The 22,545-nt window shown below is 35.3% G+C and overlaps 1 protein-coding gene across 2 annotated transcripts in view; it reads left to right on the forward strand.

The window, feature by feature from the left end:
- The window catches only part of USP3 (ubiquitin specific peptidase 3), a 107,040-nt gene that overhangs the window by 73,803 nt on the left and 10,692 nt on the right, over positions 1-22,545 (forward strand). For both annotated transcript variants that reach the window (XM_020983974.2, XM_020983982.2), the window contains 6 exons: positions 3,195-3,277; positions 4,280-4,393; positions 4,912-5,025; positions 12,307-12,453; positions 15,049-15,155; positions 15,303-15,383. In XM_020983974.2, the coding sequence (XP_020839633.1) occupies positions 3,195-3,277; positions 4,280-4,393; positions 4,912-5,025; positions 12,307-12,453; positions 15,049-15,155; positions 15,303-15,383 (646 nt within the window). The remainder of the gene's footprint in view (positions 1-3,194; positions 3,278-4,279; positions 4,394-4,911; positions 5,026-12,306; positions 12,454-15,048; positions 15,156-15,302; positions 15,384-22,545) is intronic.

Raw genomic sequence — 22,545 nt, forward strand, 5'->3', positions numbered from 1 at the left:
TCTTTTTGTTTTTGTTTTTCGGTTAGGCGGTGGGGTTAAGTGACTTTCCCAGGGTCACACAGCCAATAAGTGTTATGTGTCTGAGGCTGGATTTGAACTTGGGTCCTCCTGAATCCAGAGCCAGTGCTCTATCCACTGCACCACCTAGCTCCCCCCCCCCCCCGCTCTTATTGTGAACAAACTCTCCTACCTCCATTTGATAGAAATTTGGCTTTCCTCTCATGATACCAGCTCCTTTGTAATCCTGTTCACTAGAGGCCACTCTTTTTTCTACAAATCCCTCTACTTACCTTGATAGGTGTGAAAGTCTGATCTCTATCCCTATACCTCCTTTCCCATTCTTCTTTCACTGTCCTTGTGGCTGTCATTTACCAGCTGTTGGCACTTCCCCTTAACTTGCTCAGTGACTTCAGTAATTAGCTCCTAGATTTTCTGTACCCTTCATTCCCTGATGTCATTCTTAGGGACTGAAACACTCATGCTGGCAATCTCTCAAGCAGTCTCTCAAGCAATCCGTGCCTCTAAGCAGGCTCTTTGCTTGCAAGCCTTTCCTGCCCTTTTGGGTTGTAAAATATTGATTTCAAAGATCATTTACTGCAAAAAGCTTTCCCTGATTGCTCTTGCAATCACCTTCCCTCTTTGCTATATCACCATTATGTACTTAGGTAATATCATATTTCATTAACTTTTTTTCCCCAATATTATTTTGTACTTAGAAATTAACCAGAAAGTTTGCTAGTAGTAATTTGTGATCGTAGCAAGTGTTCTAAGATAGAAGATTTGATTGAATTCATTCATTCAGCAAAATATATTGAGTGCCTACTAATGCTGAGAGATAAGTGGAAAAAATCAAACATAGTCCTTGCCTTCATAGATTTTAGAGTGTTAGAGAAGAGCCCATAAAATCAATTGTATTCCTATGGTATAGTCCCACAAGTGGAATGAAAAAAGATTTTATTTATAATAGTGGTAAAAATGTTAAATATTTGCTTAACGCAGGACAAATTAAGTTTATTCAAGGGCAATTTAAAAACCATAGTAGGATAAATAAAGGGAACATGACTAAATAGGAAGATATGCTTTGGTTCCTGCTGGAAAGCTGAATTATAATAAAGATGTCAACATTGCTTTGGTACTTAAAAGGTTCTCTCTAGGGTGAAGGGACTGGCCCACGTGACTTTTAGGGCATTTTCATCTCTAAAATCATGTGATCCTAAATAAAAGTCAGGATTCAAACCCATGTCTTCTGACTCCCAGTCCATTTTTTTTTCTTATACCATGTAATTGCATGGTGCTGTATGGTATAATGGTTAGAGAGTTAGCCTCAAGTCACTACGACCCAGATTCCAGTCCTGATAGATACATATGTCATTGGGCAAGTCACTTAACATTTCAATGCCCCAGGCAGCTCTTTAAGTCTGTAAGTTGCAGAACTTTTACCAGTTTTCATTAATAGAAGGACTTTACTGCTACCATCACCCTCTTCCACTCACCCTGTAATAAGGAATTCAGCTCAATTCAATAAGCATTTTATTAAAGACCTTCTTTGTGCCAGACTCTCTGCTTGGCATTGAGACTACTAAACAAATCCTCAGCTATCAAGCAGCTTTTATTCCACTGGCAGGAAGCAGTAGAGACACTGATAAGTACATGCAAAGTGACTTGGGGGAGAAGAGCATTAAAAACTGACGTGATTTGGAAAATCCTCATATTGAAAGTGGCACAGGACTTGAACCTGGAACAGAACTAGGGAGATTTCCAGACCCAAATGCAAGGAGGGAGAACATTCAAAAACAAGCGGGAGATAGAATGTCATATATGGGAAACAGGCTAGGCTAAGGAAAGACAGTGACCCTATTCCCTTGCTTGTGGCTTAGAGGTGAGTGCTGTTCTCATTATGTTCAAAGTTGTATTTGCTTGCAGATGAGCTGATGCAAATACAGAAATGAACCAAATTCAGTTGTTCCCATTTTTATCTAAGTGAGGACAAAACACAAGCTGTGTTAGTGTTAGAGAGACATTTCCCAAGGTCAAACCTGGTTCTGTTGCCAGGAGTAGAGGGTTTCAGGAATGCCACTTGACATTTTGGTCACATATTATTAAGAGATAGTTTGTGAGCATTTATAAAGGGAAGGAGGTGATCATTAAGATTAAGTATGATATTTTCAAGAATAGGTCATGTAAGACAAATGTTTTCTTTTTGGATACGGTTACTTTGTTTTTAAGGGCATAGCCAAAAGATTCATTACCTAACATGATCAGCTTACAGCTAATAAGCCTCACCTTACCTAGACTGGTTCTCAGAAAGTAGACACACCGTCACTGGGACCATCCCCAAAGTCTTTTCAGCATAGTAAACTTACTAGAGCTTGTGCATCACTGGTATAGGCTTTGGGGACACAGAGTGACCTCTTGTACCATGTTGAAGCATTGGAGTTGGATTTTGTAGAGGGAAAATATATCCAAATAATAAAAACAAAGTATTGGTGATATGGAGAAATAGATAGTCACATTATCATAGGTTGTAGTAGATGTTTGTCTCAGGAGAGAAACTGTAATATGTAATAGCTGTAAAAAAATGTTCATACCCTTAGATCTGGCAATTCTGTTTTTGGTTGTGTTATGTTTCAAGGGAATAATCGCAAAAAGAAGCCAGGTGGTTTGTACAGAGATGTTTATAATGCTTAAAATTGTGAAAAACCACTGTCCAGCAATAGGGACTAATTAAACTATGATATAATAATGCTATGGAATATCATGTGGCTATTAAAATTGGCAAGTGTGTGGATACCTAGAAATGTATGTATGAAAGAATGTTTAGGAAAAAACAGAACATGAAGTAGTAGTAGTATAACATGATTTACAACTATGTAATCATATGTATGTACAAAAGCATAGAGCAGATGATGATTTAGAATAGCTGTAAATAGTTAAATATTAAGGTCTTTTTGTCTGTGAAGTTAAACAAATTCATCTTAGGGAATCTCTCCAAACTGTGGGAAGTGTTTCAGTACTACTTACATAGAAGAGAAGAAAAAGTTCATCTTGACAAATACCCCTGGACAGGAAAGTTGATTTCTGATTTGATATAGCATCATTATTTTAAATGGTAGTATTATGGTGTGGAACAATTGTTTATTACTTGCAGTTATTAATACCTCCTACTGACTGTGTCATTCACTTTGAATTTGTAGGGAAGTACCACTGCGCTTTGTACTACAGGCCTTCGGAATTTGGGGAACACTTGTTTTATGAATGCTATTCTTCAGTCCCTCAGGTAACAGTTACAGTTATAGCCTAACCCAGGGCCATAAGGATTCTGTATTTCCCCATTGTGTCAAACAGAATCTAGAGAAATTGTGTGTAGGTGGCAAATTTTAGTATCTTGTTGGACCACATGTGTCTTAGTATATTTAGAGAATTGTCAGAGAAGTGCTTTCTATCCTAGATCAGAAGGAACATAGTGACAAGAAGATGACCGGTAAATATTGTCTTGAGAACATGAGAAGAAATCATTTGATATTTGAGGAATTTTAAACTATTAGCTTTAAAAATGATCTCAGCTTCACCTAGTACTACCAATCACTGTGTGTACTCCCACTGGGGAAGAAATTGTAATCACCACTCTGCTTCCCTCTCTGGCTAGTGTATAGCATAAATATAAGTATAGTACTCTAAGGCTGTTTGCCATTGAGTTGGATTTGCTTTAGAGAGCCCCTAACCTAAGGGAAGTCAGACACTGAAGTGATTTTTAGAAATTACTCTTTTTAATTCAGTTGCACATAAAATGTAGTTTCATGGAAGGGATCTCGAGGACATTCTATTCTACTGTACTAAACATCTACTCCAGAGGTTGAAAGGTACTGTTATGAAACTTTTTTTTTTAAGTGAAGTAGAAAGCACCGACTTCTGCTGGGGTAAAGCACTTGAAAGAAGATAAAATGAGATTGTTTCTATGATGGAAAAACTGAAGAGTGACTGAATAGATGGTGATGTTTAAAAAAGAGAGGAAAAGTGTTTTAAAACATTGTCTCCCTTTAATTTGTGTATTCATCTCAGGGAAATTCTCCTATTACCCCATTTGTCTTGGTACTATTAAAAAAGAAACATCAGGCTTCTGATTGAAAAATAGTTGTGTTATGTGCAATTCAAAGGAAAAAAATAGACTAACATTTCCAAGTGTCAAGTATAAATTGTGCACTACTTGCTTTTTTGCTCAGGCTTATGTTATTTCTTTTCTCATACCATTTTTTTCTCCTTGCCTTTGCTTTTAAAACAGTAATATTCAGCAGTTTTGCTGTTATTTCAAAGAACTTCCAGCTGTGGAATTACGAAATGGGAAAACAGCAGGGAGGCGGACTTATCACACCAGGAGCCAAGGGGATAACAATGTGTGAGTTAATAGGAATATGTTCTTTCTGGCTTTCAGCAGAGAGGAAAAAATGACTTGTTGTAATGCTTTTTGTGTAGTGTGTAAACTAATAGGCACAACTGAAATTTTCAAAGTGTTGCTGCTCAGTGTGTTCAAATAGCAAGCAGTCACATGTATTTTACAACATTTAACAACTGTTCAGTGGGTGATACTTTCATTATTTTGGGGCAGAATGGATTTAGCACTCTGCAGAGAGTTTGGTAACATTTGAATTATAAAATTGGTGATTGTAATAAATAGAAAGCTCATGGCTTTAAAAAATAATCAGAACTTAATGCTGTGAAATTATATGTGAAATTATAATGACCAAACTTGGCCCTAAAGTAGAGATATGAGAAAGCACTCCATGTCAGGAAAGCAGGTAGGATGTGGGGGTTTTGCCTTTGTTTTTATTTCTATATTGTTTTGTAGGAATTTTAGGTTAAAACAGCATTTTTAGAGGTAATGATATCTTTTCTTTTTCTTTCCTGCTTTTCTAGTTCCTTGGTAGAAGAGTTTAGAAAAACATTGTGTGCTTTATGGCAAGGCAGCCAAACTGCATTTAGCCCCGAATCCTTATTTTATGTTGTTTGGAAAATCATGCCAAATTTTAGGTAAGTGCTATTTAATAAAAGTTTTATAAACCAGCCATATGCATCTTTCTACTTTTGGAAGTTACTAGTTCCTGAAACCTTCACGTAACCTGAAGAAATAATGTAAGTCTAAGTGATGTCCTTAGTCAAGGCATTAATTCAGTTTTAGGAGTGTACTTTTATTTCTAGAGATAAGCAAAAATTAAATTTACTTAGAAGAACAAATTTTATTTGGTTCAGTAACATAGTTAAACATTTATTTGTGTTTGTTGCAGGGAAGCATGGGTTTTTTTATAAGGGCAAACATTTTATTGAATTTGGGTATTTCTAAATAGGGGCTGTCTTTTAAAATAGTCTTAGACTCACAAGAAATACATCGGTGAAACTTACTTTGAAACTCAAAGTGCTTCAGCATAGTATTGTTAAATGATAATGAGAAGTGTATACGTTATAAATAATCTTTAATTGTTTTATGACTTCAGAACAAAAAGAAGGGCTGTTAGTAAATTTTATAAAGTTTAGTCTTTACTGGAAATCATTTAGAATGTATTAAGTTGTATTGCATTGTGTAGTAAGTGGTAAAACTCTACAACGTGTCACTGCACTTGTGTGTGAACAACTTTTGAGAAAGAGAACACTTGGAGGGTGCCTGTATTTATTTCTTGGCAGACGGTAGCATGTGTTTCAGGTGAAGTCTAGGAATGAAGGAATTTTCATTCATCAGATTCAAACAATGGGCAAAAAAGCACAAGAATAGTATTGCTCATTTCAGTAGCCTCAGAATTTATAATTTCACTGTCACAGATAAATCCAACCTCTCTTTCCCTGAAGTGTTCAAGATGAGATTTGGAAATATGACATTTTCAGTACTTCACATGTTTGTTATTCACAAAGTGTGGCCATTTTCTCCTGAATTTATTCATCTTATTTTGAAGACACATTACTCCTTAGGTTTTTAATGATATTATAGTGTGTCTTCTTCCTTCCTAAAAACGGACATTGTTAGAAAACTTCTTGACACATTCTGCCTCATTTCCTAATGGTGGCCTAAATATTATGAAGTTGTTGAATGTTGAAATCCTTGCCTTGATTCTACATGACAGAAATGTCTGGTACCAGTTTTACTTAGCAACCACTATGTTTATTAGCAACCATTAGGTCTTTGTTTTTATGGAAATTCTTTCAGATATCATGCTATTTAAACTTTAATCTGAGAGAACTTAATTTTGTACAGATTTTCTAGTTACTTTAATAAAAGGCAGGATGAGAGTAGAAATTTGCTGTTTTAGATTTGCTGTCAGCTTTGTCCCAAAATTCCAAGTCCTGTCATCTCTAAAGGAATTTATGCACAGATTGCTGGGGTCATCTAAGTTATTTGCCCCAAAGGTTAGCATTTTCTCCATATGTTAAGTTTGTTGTTTTACACCATATATTCCAACAAAAATGTGTTCATATTCATTAAGTGGGGGCCACTAGCCATGGCGCTGACACAGCCTGGTGTATTCTGTAGAAACTTGTCTCCCCCCCTGCGTCTTCTGCCGGTGGCTCAGCTCTTCTGGTGAGCAAAAGCTTGATGGATATAGTTTTCAGGGTTGATATTTGTTTGTATTGTTCCAGTGTATGAACATGGTATAGCTGTTTGAAGGAAGAGGGAAATATTAGACAGGCGAGCTCTGTGCATGGCAGGGTGAAGTTGGTAGATTTCCTTAATCACTGATGAAACAGAAAAATTTTCTGAGCCAAGTTTTTCCTTTGTTCTCTTGAAGAATCAAGAATGGGCTTTATTTACATGATAAGAGGGATAATTTTCCTCCTTGTCAGATCTGTTATCTCTTTTCCAGTTGTCCCTTCCTGGCCTCTTGATTACATTGTGGATAAAGCTTGGTGAAACTTTCTCTTTAATGTAATAATGGTTTCTAAAAAGGTCTCACCACATTTATCCCAGAAGAATTTCAGTCTCTACAGAAGGCAACACAAGTAATAAATTATTGGATGTTTCTATTTACATTTCTTTTCAGGCAAATAAGTGATAGCTTTTGCCTCAATTAGCATATATAGGGTAGGTTGACTCTGGCTTAAATTGTAAAGTCTACAAAATCTAACTATGTGTAGAAAAATAAAAACATTTTTATTTAAAATAGACACTCTTTACTTTGAAATGCTTTTAGAAATAAAAACCACCAAAATGATCACATCCTGTTGGTGTCCCTCTTGTATCTTATCAGTCACTAATATGTACCTCCCTGAATAATTTTGTCACGTGGTTTTTATAACATCAATTCCCTGCTGAAGAATCTACATTAAAAACCAAAAAATTCTACATGAATTTCCATGTCATTGTTTGAATACCAGAATTTTTCAGCTAGTGTTTTAAGGACCTCTATAAGGTTATACCTTCCCCAGTGTCTGTCTACTCACATTTCTTATTATCTGGGTCCCTTTGCTTCTGTGACCTGAGAATTTTGCTATTTCTTACACACATTTCCTGCCTTAGTGTCTCAGCTCATTCTGTTTGCCTTGTTTTAAATTCACACCTCCTGTCTCCCAGCTTAGGTCTTTACCTTTCTTCAAGAGCCACTTAATATTTATGTCGTGAGTAACAGAAATACACACACACACACACACACACACAGAGACACATAGCAGGCTCTTAATAAATGTTTATTAACTGAGTGACCAATTCTTCCTTCTCCCATTTCCCTGTCAAGTGCAATATGTTTTCATACACAATTGTGTGCAGCGTGTATTCTTCCCTCATTTAATCAGTTCAGATAAGTATGAGATTCATGCATCAGTTGCCCCCCACTGTCCCTCCTCATTCCCAAGTGTGTTCTTCTCCTCTCTTTCCATTCTTTTCTTAAGAGTGTCAAGATATAATAGGATCACTTTTAAGTCTTTGTCTAATTAGTCTCTCTCTTTGACCTCTGCTGATGAAAGATTTCAGTGGGGACACAAGTATTATCTGTGTATTAGAATGTAAGCAGTTTATCCTTGCTTAGTTCTTTAATGGTCATTCAGATTTACCTTTTTGTGTTTCTCTTAACTCCTGTGTTTGAACTTCAGAGTTTCTACACAGTTATTGTGTTTTCATCAGGAGGAATGCTTGAAATATGCCCCTCTTTTCTTTGTCCATTTCCCCCCCTTTCAGATTAAATTGAGGTTTTCTGGATAAAAGTTATTCTTGGCTATAAGTCCATATTCTTTGTCTAGAATATGATATTCCAAATTCTCCATTTCTTGATAGTGGTGGCTGCTAAATTATACGAATTGGGTACTTGAATTCTTTCTTTCTGGCTACATGTAGCATTTTTTTTTTTTTGACCTGGAAGGTCTGGATTTTGGCTATCATGTAGCTGGAAGTTTTACTTGGGTGGAGTTCTTTCAGAAGGTGACCTTTTTGTGCTCCCATTTCAATGACAAAAACATTTTAAAATATTTTTTAACTCTTGCTTCCTCTCTTCCAGGAATTCTAGTTGAATTTGTGCTCATGCTGTGTTTTCCTTTGAGGTTTTGCTTATAGGTGTTTTGGAGTCATTTTTTCCTCCTTGAGCATTTCTGTCCTAATAATAATAATGATAGCCTTTTATGGTGGGATTCTCTCTCTCTCTCTCTCTCTCTCTCTCTCTCTCTCTCTCTAAGATTTGTGCATTCTTAAAAACTATTTTCTGACTTTGGACTTGATGTTGGAGCCTGACTGTGCACTTCTGAAGGGAAAGTCTAAACTGGTCCTTTTGCTATTTTCTTGCTGTATTCAGCTCAGGCTGGGGACCTGCAAGCTTTCAGCACTCCCAAAATGGTCTGATGCAGGATAAAGTCTGCTTGATGCTCCCACTGGTCTGAACAACAGTAGACTACTGCTGGGCTCAGCCCTTGTCAGCCAGCTGGGAAACTCTGCTGGTTCAGAGGGATAGAACCATGGGATTCTTGTATCTGGGATTCCTACCTTTTCTATTCCTCTCAAGGCTTCAGAGGCATACCACTGCTGCTTGCTGCCTTCTGGGTATCCCATTCTGGGCCTCCTTTCCCAGGAACAGGTCCTGTTGTTAGTCTGCCTGGAGTTTATGACCTACAGCTGAGTAAAGGTAACAAAGCTGCCAGCTGGTACATGTCCTTGTTGAGGTGCCCTGGTATAGTCTAGGACTTGTGCTCTGGCCGGAATAGTTGTCAGTGTCTGAAGACCACTGTTTCCCTTTGCAGAATGGGGCCAGAAAAAGGACTCGCAGTGATTTTGTCTTAAATTCCCCATCATGATTCCATCTGGTTCACATTCTAGCTCTGTTTGGAGGGGATCTCACTCTACTACTTCCTTCTACACTGCCATCTTGACCATGCTGTTTATTGAAGAGCCTTCCAGCACATAAAGTGGAATAAGGGTGAATGAATTCAGTTAATTGAATGGTTGAAATCTAATTCATATATTTGCTAATTATTTTTTTTGTGTAGGGTGTTAGGCCATTATTGGGTGTAACTTGTTTATTTTTGATCCAAAAGAGGTTTTTTTGTATACTGCTCTCTATTAGAAAGGGGGATTTAAAAAATACAATTATATGAGATTCTGGTAGCTTAGATTTTTAAACATTTTCAGTTTAAACACTTTAATTCACTATTTTTCCATGCGTGTGAACCTAGTTCACTTTCAATTTTGTGTTCCTTGGAAAAACCTCAGTAGCAGATATGACAGAGGAGTAGCTAAACTATGCCATATTGGTTTTGTAGCTGGTTTTTTCACAGTAATCAGAAGTGTTTTGTAAATGTTAAAGATTTTTAGTATCTTTAAAAAAACTGAAATTTTGAGTGTATCCCAGATATTTTGGAATGTTTGTTCTAGAGTGACTTGACTTGCTCTTTCTTGCACAGGGATATCATTTTCCTTATTGGTTTTTTGCCATTTTATAGATTATGTACTGATAACTCCTAACACATAGAGAATAGTGCACAGGTACATGTCACTGTTGTACATGTTGTCATGTCACACAAGTATCTGTGTGTGTCTAGACTTCATGGTGTTTGTCTTGATATTTGAATTTATCTGTCACATTCTAGAAAATAAAAGTTAATAGTTTTTTGTATCAGCGAAGTTCTTTGTCTTAAGTGGATTCTTTTTGTTTAAGGAACCAATTGTGAAAAGACAATACTTTTGCCCTTCTATCTCCCACACATTTCAGCTATGTGCCTCTTACACTCAGCCTTTCATCCTTAAGAAAAAGTGTTATTGTTATTCTAGCCTTTTATAGGTGTGAAGTTTTTTATAGTGACTATTTTTAGTGTCTCTTGTGAGACAGATTTACTGATTTAATTCTTATTGTAATAAGGAAACTGTGGGGCATATAGAGGATGAGACTTTGAAGTTAAAAACAACTAAAGGTAGTAATGTGATTTAAACTCAAACCCCACTGAGTTTCCATTCTGTTTATTTCCTGTGGGCCTGAATTCTAATTTTATTTTAAAGATATCTATTGTTTTCCTCAAAATCCATTCCATCAGTGGTTGACAAGTAGCTCCATGGGTGACATAGCAGTTGTTTATGTAGGAAGCATCATCGTTGAAGAAGGAAAACTTTCCCTTTCCTCTTATTGTAAGCCTTCCTTATGTCCTTTCCCTCCCTTCCTTTCCCCTTCTGAAAATGTAATTGAGCATTTGGAAAGTCTTTACGGAAACCCAATAAGAAAATTATCCAGGTGGGATTGTGAAGTTTTTGGTATAATATTTTAAAAAATATTTGTTGATTCTCCCCAGTGTGCTATGGTTCCTATTCAGATTTTCATTTATCAAAATTATATTATTGTAAATGGCTCCTTGGATTGTCACCAGATCACCCCAAAGTTACCAGTATAGTTCAATAACACCTAGAGAAAAATGAGTAAAGTTTTTATATTCTGTTGAAATTACATAAGCTGAAGTAGACACAAGTATTAATTGACTTTTAAAGAAAAACAGAATGGCTCTATCCTGCAATGCTATCATCTTTTAAATGACAAGGAAAAAAGTAGAGTATAAATTATTTTTAAGTGAAGAAAGGAAATTTAATGGGAAACTGTATAGAAAACATGTTGTGCTTTTAAGAACAACCTTAGGCTATTTAAAAGAAAGAATATTTTAAAATAACAAATGCAAATTGACCTAATGACCAAATAATATTTGAAGTGTGGTTGGTAGTATGTGTGATGAGTCTTAGGAGATGGTAACCCAGGCTTACTCTTAAAATAGCACAGAACAGTTTGGTTTTTTGGTTGATATAGCCCCTTGGTCTTTTAGCATTTTAGATAGTACAGACATTAGGCTGATTTCCACTTGATTGTCTAACAGGCAAATCAATAGAGTCTGTATACAAGCTTTACCTTTTTATGATAATTTTTTATATTTCTTCATATGTTTACAGTGAATTAACTGTGAATGCAAAAGTTTAGGGGAATTGTCAGGGTAACAGTTGGCAAATGAATAATGATGACTGTTATGGACTATGGGAATTATTTAGCATAATTAACAAAATTAAAAATGGGATTTACGAATTGAATGGGGAAAACAAATATTGGGAGAAATTTTTTGTTAAGAAGTGTTGATTATGGAATTTTTTGGTAATAGAACTAGTGAAAGTTTTGTCATTTAAGACATTTAGAACCAGGCCAAACAAAATTCTGTATTATAAAGTGAATGAGGCAGTGTGCTACACTATGTCTTTTTTGTCCTGAATTCGTTAAAATATCATACTTTAGAGACATTTCTAAGTCAGATAGCTTTCTAAAACTTTCTTGCTTCCTAGCTTAATTTTTGTTTGCTGCCAGTATTCATTGCTCTTTGTTGCCAAGTGATCTTCTGTTTTAATATAAGAACATTTTGCATTACCGCAGTGAGAGAGCACATCTGAAAGGTGTTGTGTGTCTTTTTTTTTAGAAAGTCAGGTGTTAATATTTAATCATCAAAGGAAAATTTCATTGTATGAATGAACACAATTTAAAAAAACTTTTTGAAAAAGGTTTTCCCATATCATTAATTGGGAAGTATTTGCAGACTTAGAGAAACTCTTGGCTCTCTAGCATTTTTTAAAGATTTCTTTAAGTCAAGATTTAAAGGTTAAACCAACCTCTTTAAATCTAAGCCCCATTAGTTTAAAAATTATCAGTCACTTGTAGTAGAACTTTAGAATTTAATGTCTGATAGGATAACATATGAAATTGGGACACATAAAATTTACTCTTGTAATAGAACCATTTTGATTTGGATAGTAGACCCTGCTTTGCCCAACACTTGACTGATTTAAGCATGTGAAGGCCCCATATTCAAACATTTTTTGTTTCTTTTAAGGGGTTATCAGCAGCAAGATGCCCATGAGTTTATGCGCTATCTTTTGGACCATCTACACTTGGAACTCCAGGGAGGCTTCAATGGAGTTTCTCGATCAGTAATTCTGCAAGAGAATTCTAGTCTTTCTGCAAGTAACAAATGTTGCATGTAAGACTTTTGTTTTGGTTTTTGGTTTTTTAATGGAGTTTCATGGGTAGGGCTTTTATGTAATACTATACTGGTGGTATTTTATATTTTAAAATGTTAATGTTTTACTTAAACTTCGTATACATTTCTTATTTAAATTCTTTACAAGTAACATACCAAAATAATCCTGCTTTTTCTTGCATTTGAACAGTTTGATATTAGATTTGTTCTTAGTTTTTCTGAGGGCTTTAACTGAAATTCATTAAAAAATTGTTTGCACAATCAGAAAAAGTGTAGGATATGTTCAGTTTTTGTTGATCTTTTATAAATAGTTCTCAAATGATAGTGAAGATAATGGTGGGGGGGGGGATGGAATTTTTTTTACTCTACCCAAACTAGTTGTACTTCCATTTGAAAATATAAGCTTGAGCAATTTTGGAACTTGAATTTGCCTAAAACATATTTGTTCATTCCCTAATTGACCTTGAAGCACCAGTAAGTTTTCAGAAGTGTTTCTTGCCCCATAACATGAAAAAATTTTGAATTGTTATCCCATGTAATTTCTGATAGACTGAAACCTGCACTGAGACCAAAACATTTATTTTGCTTTAGGCAGGGATGTTTACAGTCATTTCAGCCTGGATTTTGGTCAATGTGCAGTCTCCTCTTATGTTGTAATTTTTGAGACTTTTGTCAGTCCTGATCTGTGCAGGAAAGGGGATTACAAGTTAAACTCATCAGAGAAAGAAAGGTAAGTTGTATATAGGTGTGACTGTAGTCTTGCCCGCCTAGCATTCTCTAGATCTTATTAGTGAGTGTAGTTAGGCTAGTTTTTTGGTTTTGGATTGTGTTTAATGTTAAAGTAGGGTTCCTCCATCCACTTTCAGCCTCCTGTGGCCACCTGTACTATAGGAATGGACCCAGTATAGATCTTTATAGTCTATACATAGATATACAGCTCCCCCAACCCAAATTCCAGTTTAGAAAAGAAGGTGCTGGTGAGTTATCTCCTCCCAGTAATATTACATTCAAAGTTTTGTTGAGTGTGGAAAAATGAACTGTATATTTTAATGCAGCATATTTGTGCACAAACATAATATAGCTCGTGTATTTTACATACAATATAGTCTTTTATATAGGAAACCCATAAATATGTTCTGCTTCATACTGTTGCAATTTGTAATTATTAATATATTTCTTTTAAGAAACTCCTGCCTGACATCAGGAAAATTCAATATAATGTTGTTCGGTCAGTTACCTGAGACATAAATCAGAAGGACAGTGACAGAACCCTATCACATTGCCTTACTGAATAGCATAATTTTGCAGTGGGATAAATCAGTCTCCAATAAGTTCTCACACAAAACAGTGCTGCTTTTCTGTTGCATTCTACTGATGTTTCATGTTATAGTTTTTTAATATTAACTAAAATACCTTAAAACACCTAAAATGTACAAGAAGCTAAACTTGAAGGTTGTCCTATTCATTGAGATCTCTACAGTTATCTTGGAAGTGGATTCAATTGCTATTATAATAATAATAATAATAATAATAATAAACGATATAACGCATTTAAACCCATAGCTATAAGTCTTGGTCTTATTACTGATTAAGGAATGTATTACTCATTAACATTATTTATTTTAAGCTAGTAGAATATAATTTGTACACAGAAGCCACAATTTATTAAATCATTCTCCAAATGGAAGAAGTACTTAAAGGCATTTTTAAATTATGTTTTTAGTATACATTTGTAATGAGAGAATATATTTTGGTTTTACTGTTTAATTTGAATAGTGTTTAAAATCATGGTAAACTAAAACTTAGTAATCCTACATGAATCTAAAATAAATTGGAGCTAGAACTTGGAAGTTAATCTTTGAAGGGGAAGAACTATAGTAAGTTTAAATTGACAGTAAAATACAATTGATTTGAGCTTTAATTAAATCTAACCATGGTGTTTTAGTAGCAACATAAGAGAATGAATGATTTAAAATTTTTTCTGTTTCTCCTTTTCAAATATCTTTATTACTAGTTCAGAATTTATTTTTTATATGCCCACTCTGTGCATGGCACTGGTTTGTGAATCTTACAGAAATTAAACCACAAGGGAGAATGGACAATTATACCTTCTAGATTTTCTCCTATATCTCAGATTTTCAAGTTTCATTAGAACTACAGGTTAGTTTTTAAAAAGCCAATTTGCATTTTTTATGTCAAAACTGAAGACACTTGAAGGCTCTTTTGTAGGCTTTACTGTGTCTGAAGTCACTCATTATTACTGTCCTCAAAACAGAAAGGGAAACAAACCTTTTATCAGCAGTACCCCCCCACAATTAAACTGGGTGTGATCCTTACATTTAGCACTCTATTGAAGTTTAGGTTGTGTCTTTCCTAACAATGGCTTAGCCTTGGTTGTGCCCAATAAAAACCTTTCATGGAACTTTCTTTGCTCCCTTTATTCTTCTTCTGGAACTTAAAAAAAATACACAGCCAGTATCAGTGGAGAAACTTGTTTTAAATGAATCTTTAAAAATGTTTATTAATGGTTTAGTGCTATCAAAGAAATATAGACCTCATGATTAAAATATTTTCCCACATGGTGATTTTCTTTAGAAATGGAGCATCTACTGTTGTCACAGCTATATTTGGAGGCATTCTTCAAAATGAAGTTAACTGCTTAATATGTGGGACAGAATCTAGAAAGTTTGATCCATTTCTTGGTAAGATATATTTGGGTATTTATGCCTTATTTTTATGATAAAAATGTTTGAATCTTTATTTTCAAAGAAGCCATAAAATTGATGATTTTTAAAAAAAACACAGTGATTAGGCCAATGTCGTTTTAATGAATTTTTTCCTGTTTTAAGACCTTTCATTAGATATTCCCAGTCAGTTTAGAAACAAGCGTTCTAAGAACCAAGAAAATGGGCCCCTGTGTTCACTCCGAGGTAAGGACACTTCTATTGTTTTGAAGTCTCCCTGGATTCTTATTGTATGTGACTGTGCTAAAAGTGTGCTTTGTTTCTTGAATTCCTTTTACCTTTGGGACATGTGGGATACCTGGTTAATGTAACTATTTTCAGAGTCAGGTTTTTGTGCCTCAGCAAAGCCCATTTTGTATGTTCATTATACTGTGTCCTGAAATGTTTTCTGTATTCTTCTTCATGTTACTGAGAAGACAGAACCTTTAAAATTTAAGGTTTGTAACCAGACTGGTTTTCCAGGTAAAGTAGAAGAATATATATATTCAAGAAACATTTTAAAATGCCTATTCTGTGTACTAGGTGCTAGGAGAGTTACAAAATATAACAGTTAAATAGGAGGAGAAGACACATACATAGAAAGCTGTAATACACAATAACAGATTAGCGTATCAGGCAGCCAAAAAGAGACTCGTGAAGGAGAGGTCAGTACCAGCAGGTACTATTGTAGTATCAGTAGTTGAGGGAGAAATTGTAAGAGGGGATCAAGGAAGGTTTCCTGTAATAATGGGCATTGGATGAGGCCTTAAAGGATAGGCAGGGATTGAATAGTTTAGGAGGAGATGATGGCATCGCTCTAGGGGAACAACATGAACAAAGGTGCAGAGGCTTGAATAATAGGTCATTTTTAGAGAACGGAGAATTAAGTCCAATTTGCCTAGAACTTAAGGGCGAAAGTTTTTACTTCCTTTGTAGGAAGGAAATTAGAGAGCACATCATTTACTTCCACGTTATAGGATGTTGTTGTTATTTAGTCATTTTTCAGTCGTGTCTTACTCTTCATGATCCCATTTGGGGTTTTCTTGGCAAAGATACTGGAGTGGTTAGCTATTACCTTTTCCTATTCATTTTACAGATGAGGAAACTGAGGCAAGCTGGGTTAAGTGACTTGCGCAGGGTCACATAGCTAGTAAATAAATGTCTTAGGGCAGATTTGAACTCAGGTCTTCCTGAATCCAGGCCCGACCCTCTATTCACTGTGTCACCTAGCTGCTGTCCCTATGTTTATAGGATACACATACATAAAGTTTGATATCTTTTGTTTTTACATCACTTATTTCCAAGTACGTCCCTCCTGTCTTCCCTCCCTGGAGAGCCATTCTTTGTAACAAAGAATATAAAAGAAAGACGAGCACAAAGGCAACTGAGAAAAACTAACCAACGTATAGTATTTCTTGACTGTAGATGCAATACTCCACACCCCAGTCCTTTAGCAGTGCAAAGAAGGGAGAAAAGGGTAGTTCATACACTTTTTAAAAGAAAAGAAAAACTTTCAGAAGTGCTGCAAAGTAGCAATCATCTGCTAAGGTATTTTCTAAGACTATTTCAGTGTCTGACTAGTATAAGAATTGATGCCAAAACAGCTGTGTATTTAACTACATTTAATTGGTGCTTTATCCTTATTCCTTATATCACCATCTGCAGGGTACACCTCTGCCTAAGAAAGGAGAAAAAAAAAAAGAGCTTTCGTTTAAAGTGTTCATATGTATACCGAATATACTGTGGAAAAATCTTTCCAAAACTTTTTTTGGGGATAAATGGTAAGGCTATTTTAAAGGAAACAAATTTCACAAAACTCATTTAAATCAAATGTCAGATTTTTATCCTCTGATGTAGAACATGAAATTGATCGCAAGGTCTTACAGTGATTTAGCACAAATTTTGTTTGTTTATATTTTTAAAAAGCAGATAAAAATAATTTAGGACTTCAGTGATAAATTTGGTTGAAGATTTTAAGTAATGCAGTTTTTTTGCATAAGATTACAGTTTAGGGCTGTATTGTATGTAGGCAGCCTCTAATTAACCAGCAGGGTTATATGATCAGTTTGGAACTTGAAATGCATCTTACACATGGAAACAATTTCCTAAATGGCAATTGTGATCTCAAGGTACCATACAGGAGTGTAGCTGTGGTACCATGGCACATGACTACTGCACGTCAACATCGCACCTACGTTGGCAGTGCACTGTCCGATTGCAAGTGTGAATGGTCTCCTTTTCTCCTCTCTTTGGCATAGCAACACATCCAGGATTGCTGAGGTGCCAGAGGCGCAGCAAGAAGGTGGATGAGGAAGGGATGAGAGTTCTGCTGATACCCAGTTGGCAGTGCCCTTGATAAATCAGTTTGTTCATTCATTCTGATATTTCGTGTGTTTATATCATGTCACCAAAATAGATCTTAAGCACTTTGTACAAAAGGGATTATATACCATATATATTTTGTAATATGTCTAGATGGTCCTCATGTAGCCAATAATTATTTGCTAATTGATTAGGGATCTGAATGACCTTCTCCCACAAGTTTTGTACAACATGTAGAAATGATGGGTCAATAAAAGGAAAAATGGAAGGGACCTTACAGGTTACCTGGAGCAAGCCCTCTTTTTACATTTAAGAAAACTAAGGCCCATCGAGATTCAGTGACATGCCCTAGGTCAGGTGGATAGTATGTGGCAGAGCCAACACCTGAACCTTGATCTAAGCCCAGTGCACAAAGGAAAGGAAAAATGGAGGAGATAGAAGGAAAGGGAATGGTAAAGGAATTAAAGGGACACAAGAGCAGACGTTCCTTCCCAGGTATTCTTTAGTTATGACTTACATACCTGTGGTCTGTCGAGATAGTCCCCTTCCTGTTTGGGACCCTGCTCTGCTGGAAGGGCGGCAGCATCTTTAACCCTGAGTACAACTGACTGGTGTCATTGGAAGACCCAAGAAATAAGTAGGTAGGGTTTGATGCTTCTCCTGCCTTTGATTTGAAGCTGCAAACAAGAAGTTTCTCTCTCTGATGAGTTGATAAATTATTCTTTCAGCAACAGTCCTAAAGTATATTTTCCTGAGATGAGAGATTCTAAAGTGCTACAAAGGAGGCTTGTCACTGTCATTTAACTTAGTTTTTACAAAAATTTTCCCAGTGATTGCATACTTCCTTCCAGAAAGTGATTTGGTGCTACCAAAAAAAAAAAAGAAGAAGAAAACACGTATCCTCCCTGAGCAGTCACTTGTGTTTGTGTTGCTTCTGTTGGGATGTCATGTGGTGCAACGAGAAGACCTGCCACCTGTTTCCTCAGTTCTTGGAGGCTGGGCTAAAAGACCTAGAAGTTCCCTTCCAGCTCTAAATCTGTGATCCTCGGTATGACCGGGGCAGACCTGGGAGAATAATTTGCAGTGAGATGGCACAGAGCACTGTCCTGGAGTCAAGAAGACCTGAATTCAGATATGACCTCAAACACTTAGTAGCTGGGTGACCCACAGCAAGTTACTTAACCTCTGCTTGCCTCAGTTTCCTCAACTGTAAAATGGTGGTAACAACAGCATCTACGTTGCAGGGTTATTGTGAGGATCACGAGATAATATTTGTAAAGTGCTTAGCACAGTGCCTGCCACGTAGTAGGTGTTGTATAAATGTTTATTCCCTTGTCCATTATCATGCTGATTGATTTTATGCCATTGTGATAAATTGGAATTCATCTGCTTTGTATAGCAGTAATTCCCCTTTCCTAGATTTGTCTGGGAAAAAAATTCAAAAGGAAATTGTTTCAAAATATGGAACTTTTGTTGTATCCTCAACTCTTAGCACAGTGCTTGGAATATAGTAAATATTTAATAAATGTTAATTGACTTGAATTCTATTTTTATCCTTATATAATTCCCTCCCTCCCCCCTCCAAGGCCAAACTTTTTACATGATGCAACAGTTACTTATGAAAGCTCTTATGATCTCAGTCTCAAGTACACAAACATAAAAGTGCTTAGGGATTTGTATAGGAAGCCAGCGTCATGTTGTCATTATAACAGTGTTTATGCTCACAGACAAAAGAGAAAACAAGAAATCTGAGATTTCTTATCCTGTTGTTACCAGGAGTAGGGAACTGTCATCTCATTGAGATTTGGTTCAGGAATTTTGTAGGATAGCAGATGTAAATTGACAAATGAAGGATAATTAGGCTATGAGTAATATGTAGAAGTAGGAAAAAGCTGAACTTGGTGTCAGAATTTTATTTACTTTTTTATTTTATTAGAATTCTTTATTAGCCTAGGGCAAGTCACTTCTCTGAATTAAAGAGGTTGGCCCTTGGTTTTCGCATCTATCAAATGAGAAAAGTAATATTTTTACACTCCCTATCTCTCAGGGCTGTTGTGAGGAAAACACTTTGTAACATACACAGATATGAGTTCACACACATTTTTATTTTAAGAGTAGGAGTGAAGCCCTGAATGCTAGTCTCATAATAGTTTCAAATGGAATTTAAACAATCACGTGTTGAATATCTGGAGCTGAATTATCCATTTTGTGGATTAACTGTGGCAAATGGATTTTTCTGCTGTTTTGCTATAAAAAGCTAGTTAGTGCTTTCAGAGAATGCAAACTAAATTAAATATTAAGCAAAGTGCTTAATATCTTTTTTTTTCATATCAAATTCCTTTTATGACCAAAAATGGCACTGATACCTAACCCAGGAAGGAGAAGACATAAAAAGAAAACTATACACCAATTTCCCTAATGAATATTGATGCAAAATTTTAAGTACAATAATAGCAAGGAAATTACAGAAATATATCATAAGGATCATATACTACAATTAGGTGGGATTTATATCAGGAATTTAGGACTGCTTTCACATTAGGAAAACTATCACTATAACTGACCATATCAATAATAAAGCCAACAATAAGCTATGATTATCTTAATAGATGTAGAAAAAGCTTTTAAAAAATATATGATGCTCATTCCTTTACAAAAGAATAGAAATCACAGGAACAAATAAAGATTTCCTTAAAATGATAAGTAGAATCTAAAACCATCAGCGAGCATTATCTATAATAGGGATAACCTAGAAAAATTTCAAGGATGCCTATCATTACCACTATTTTTCAATGTTGTTTTAGAAATGCTGGCTCTATAGAAAATAATTACAATTTCATCTGGAAGAACATATCAAATTAATCAATGAAGAAAAAACTGTGAAGGAAGGTGACCTGGCTGTACCAGATCTCAAACTGTATTATAAAGCAACAATCAAAAACAATCTGGTACTGGCTAAGAAATAGAATGGAGAGTGGTAGATGAGTGGAATAGATTAGTTAAACAATAGACTGTAATAAATGACCATAGTAATCTAGTGTTTAGTAAATGCAAAGACCCAAGCATTGGGAACAAAAGCTCATTATTTGACAAAAACTTGGGAAAATGAGAAGAACAGTATGGCAGAAACTAGGTATAGATATACACCAACATCTCACAATGTATACCAAGATAAGGTCAAAATGGGTACATGATTTAGGCATAAAGGGTGATATCATAAGCAAATTAGGAGAGCATGGAATAATTTAACTTCAGATCTATGGATAAAGGAAGAATTTAGGACCAAAAAGCAGATATACTTTCCAAAGTTATGTAATTAATGCCAAAGGAAAAATAGGACTTTTTAAATTAGCTGTGTCCCATTGAAGTCTGTTAGTATATATTATCCACATTGGCTTATGAGGGACTTTATCTGATTTTATGTCTTTTAATTGGCATCCTCTCTCTAGTTCTTATTACAAAGGGAAGGAGGAGAGATATATTTGGAAATGATGGTTGTGTTAAAACTATAGCAATAAAAATAAGATGTTTCAAAAGTTGCCTAGTTAGATGCTGGATTTAGAGGCAGTAAATGTATACAAATTCAATATTTCCATCAAAATAGAAATACAGGAGTCGGTTTTTCTAATTTTTCTTAAGAAAGTCTTCAGAAAAGTGTTTGGGTTGAACCCAAAGTAAGCAAGCATGTGAGAGAGAACCTGCTATGTGCTCAGAAATAAAAATTTATTGAGCACCTACTGTGTATAGAAAAGTGAGAGATGAGAGAAAACACTGTTTCTGCCCTAAAGAACTTTACAATTTCAGTAGCAATACCAGACAATTATGAAGTGTCACAAGGTAGCACAAGATCTACAGCTGTTGTACCCATGAAATTTTGAGTTCATACAGAGAAAGTGTAACTAACACATGATCCCTGGTCTCCAGAAGCTGAAAATCACTATTCATACTAGAGAGCAGGGCATTTCCTTTTCTTTTTAAATGTTTATTTGAAATGTTTTTTATATATATTCTTTAAATTAATTTTTTTCCCAATTATCAAAAATCTTTTTCTCCCTCCCTCCACCTAATTCACCTACCACTAGGGGGGACAAAGAAAAAGAAAAACAAAACTGACATTTTCCAATGTAATTTGTTGATAATGATTTGACTTTACTTGACCTGTGGGATCTGAAGTTGCAGTTTGCTTGTTATTTATAGCATGTGTGGCAACCTTCACACGAAAAGCTCAGGACTATTTGGGTTCAGAACAAAAAAATTAATTTTTAATTTTTAAAAATTTTTTTATTAATTTATTTTGATTTGTCAACAATCACTTGCATAAGCTTTTCAGTTTTAAATTTTTTTCCCCCTCCCTCCCCAAGACAGCATGCAATCTAATAGGGGCTCTACATATACATTCCTATTAAACATATTTTCATATTAGTCATGTTGTAAGGAAGAATTACAACTAATTGAAGGAACCGTGAGAAAGAGGAAACAAAACAAAGCAGAAGGGAAAAAAAGAGCAAATAGTATGCTTCGATCTGCATTCAAACTCCATAGTTCTTTCTTTGGATGTGGATAGCATTTTCCATCTTGAGACTTTTGGAGGTATCTTAGATTCTTGTATTGCTGAGAAGGGCTAATTCTATCAAAGTTAATCATCACACAAAGTTAGTTGTCACACAACGTTGCTTAATTCTTAATGCCATTGAATTAGAAAAATAATCACTTAAATTTCTTATCAGAATGTTCTTGTTTATTGAAAACTAGTTTTACATTATGTTTGAAGGACAAACGTTTGAGATGGGAAAAGGAACAGAGTGAGTGCTATGAGGATTCTTTAAACTCTGTCAGTTGATTTCAACTACTGTAAAGGAATTTTTAGAAAGGTGTGTTCATTTTCCTTTTGCCTCAGTTTCCAAAAAGCTCTGTGCCAGACTTCCCACTTAAGGTAAATATAACCAATATGCTCCCTTTTGCTGTTTTTCAATTTTTGTATCCCATAGGTACAAGGCCACAATGTTCAGATAAAACTAGTTAACAGAAGAAAAATATAATCAGAACT

The sequence above is a fragment of the Phascolarctos cinereus genome, unplaced genomic scaffold (genome assembly GCF_003287225.1).
Source record: "Phascolarctos cinereus isolate Bilbo 61053 unplaced genomic scaffold, phaCin_HiC Scaffold_3;HRSCAF=262, whole genome shotgun sequence".
Taxonomy (NCBI): Eukaryota; Metazoa; Chordata; class Mammalia; order Diprotodontia; family Phascolarctidae; genus Phascolarctos; species Phascolarctos cinereus.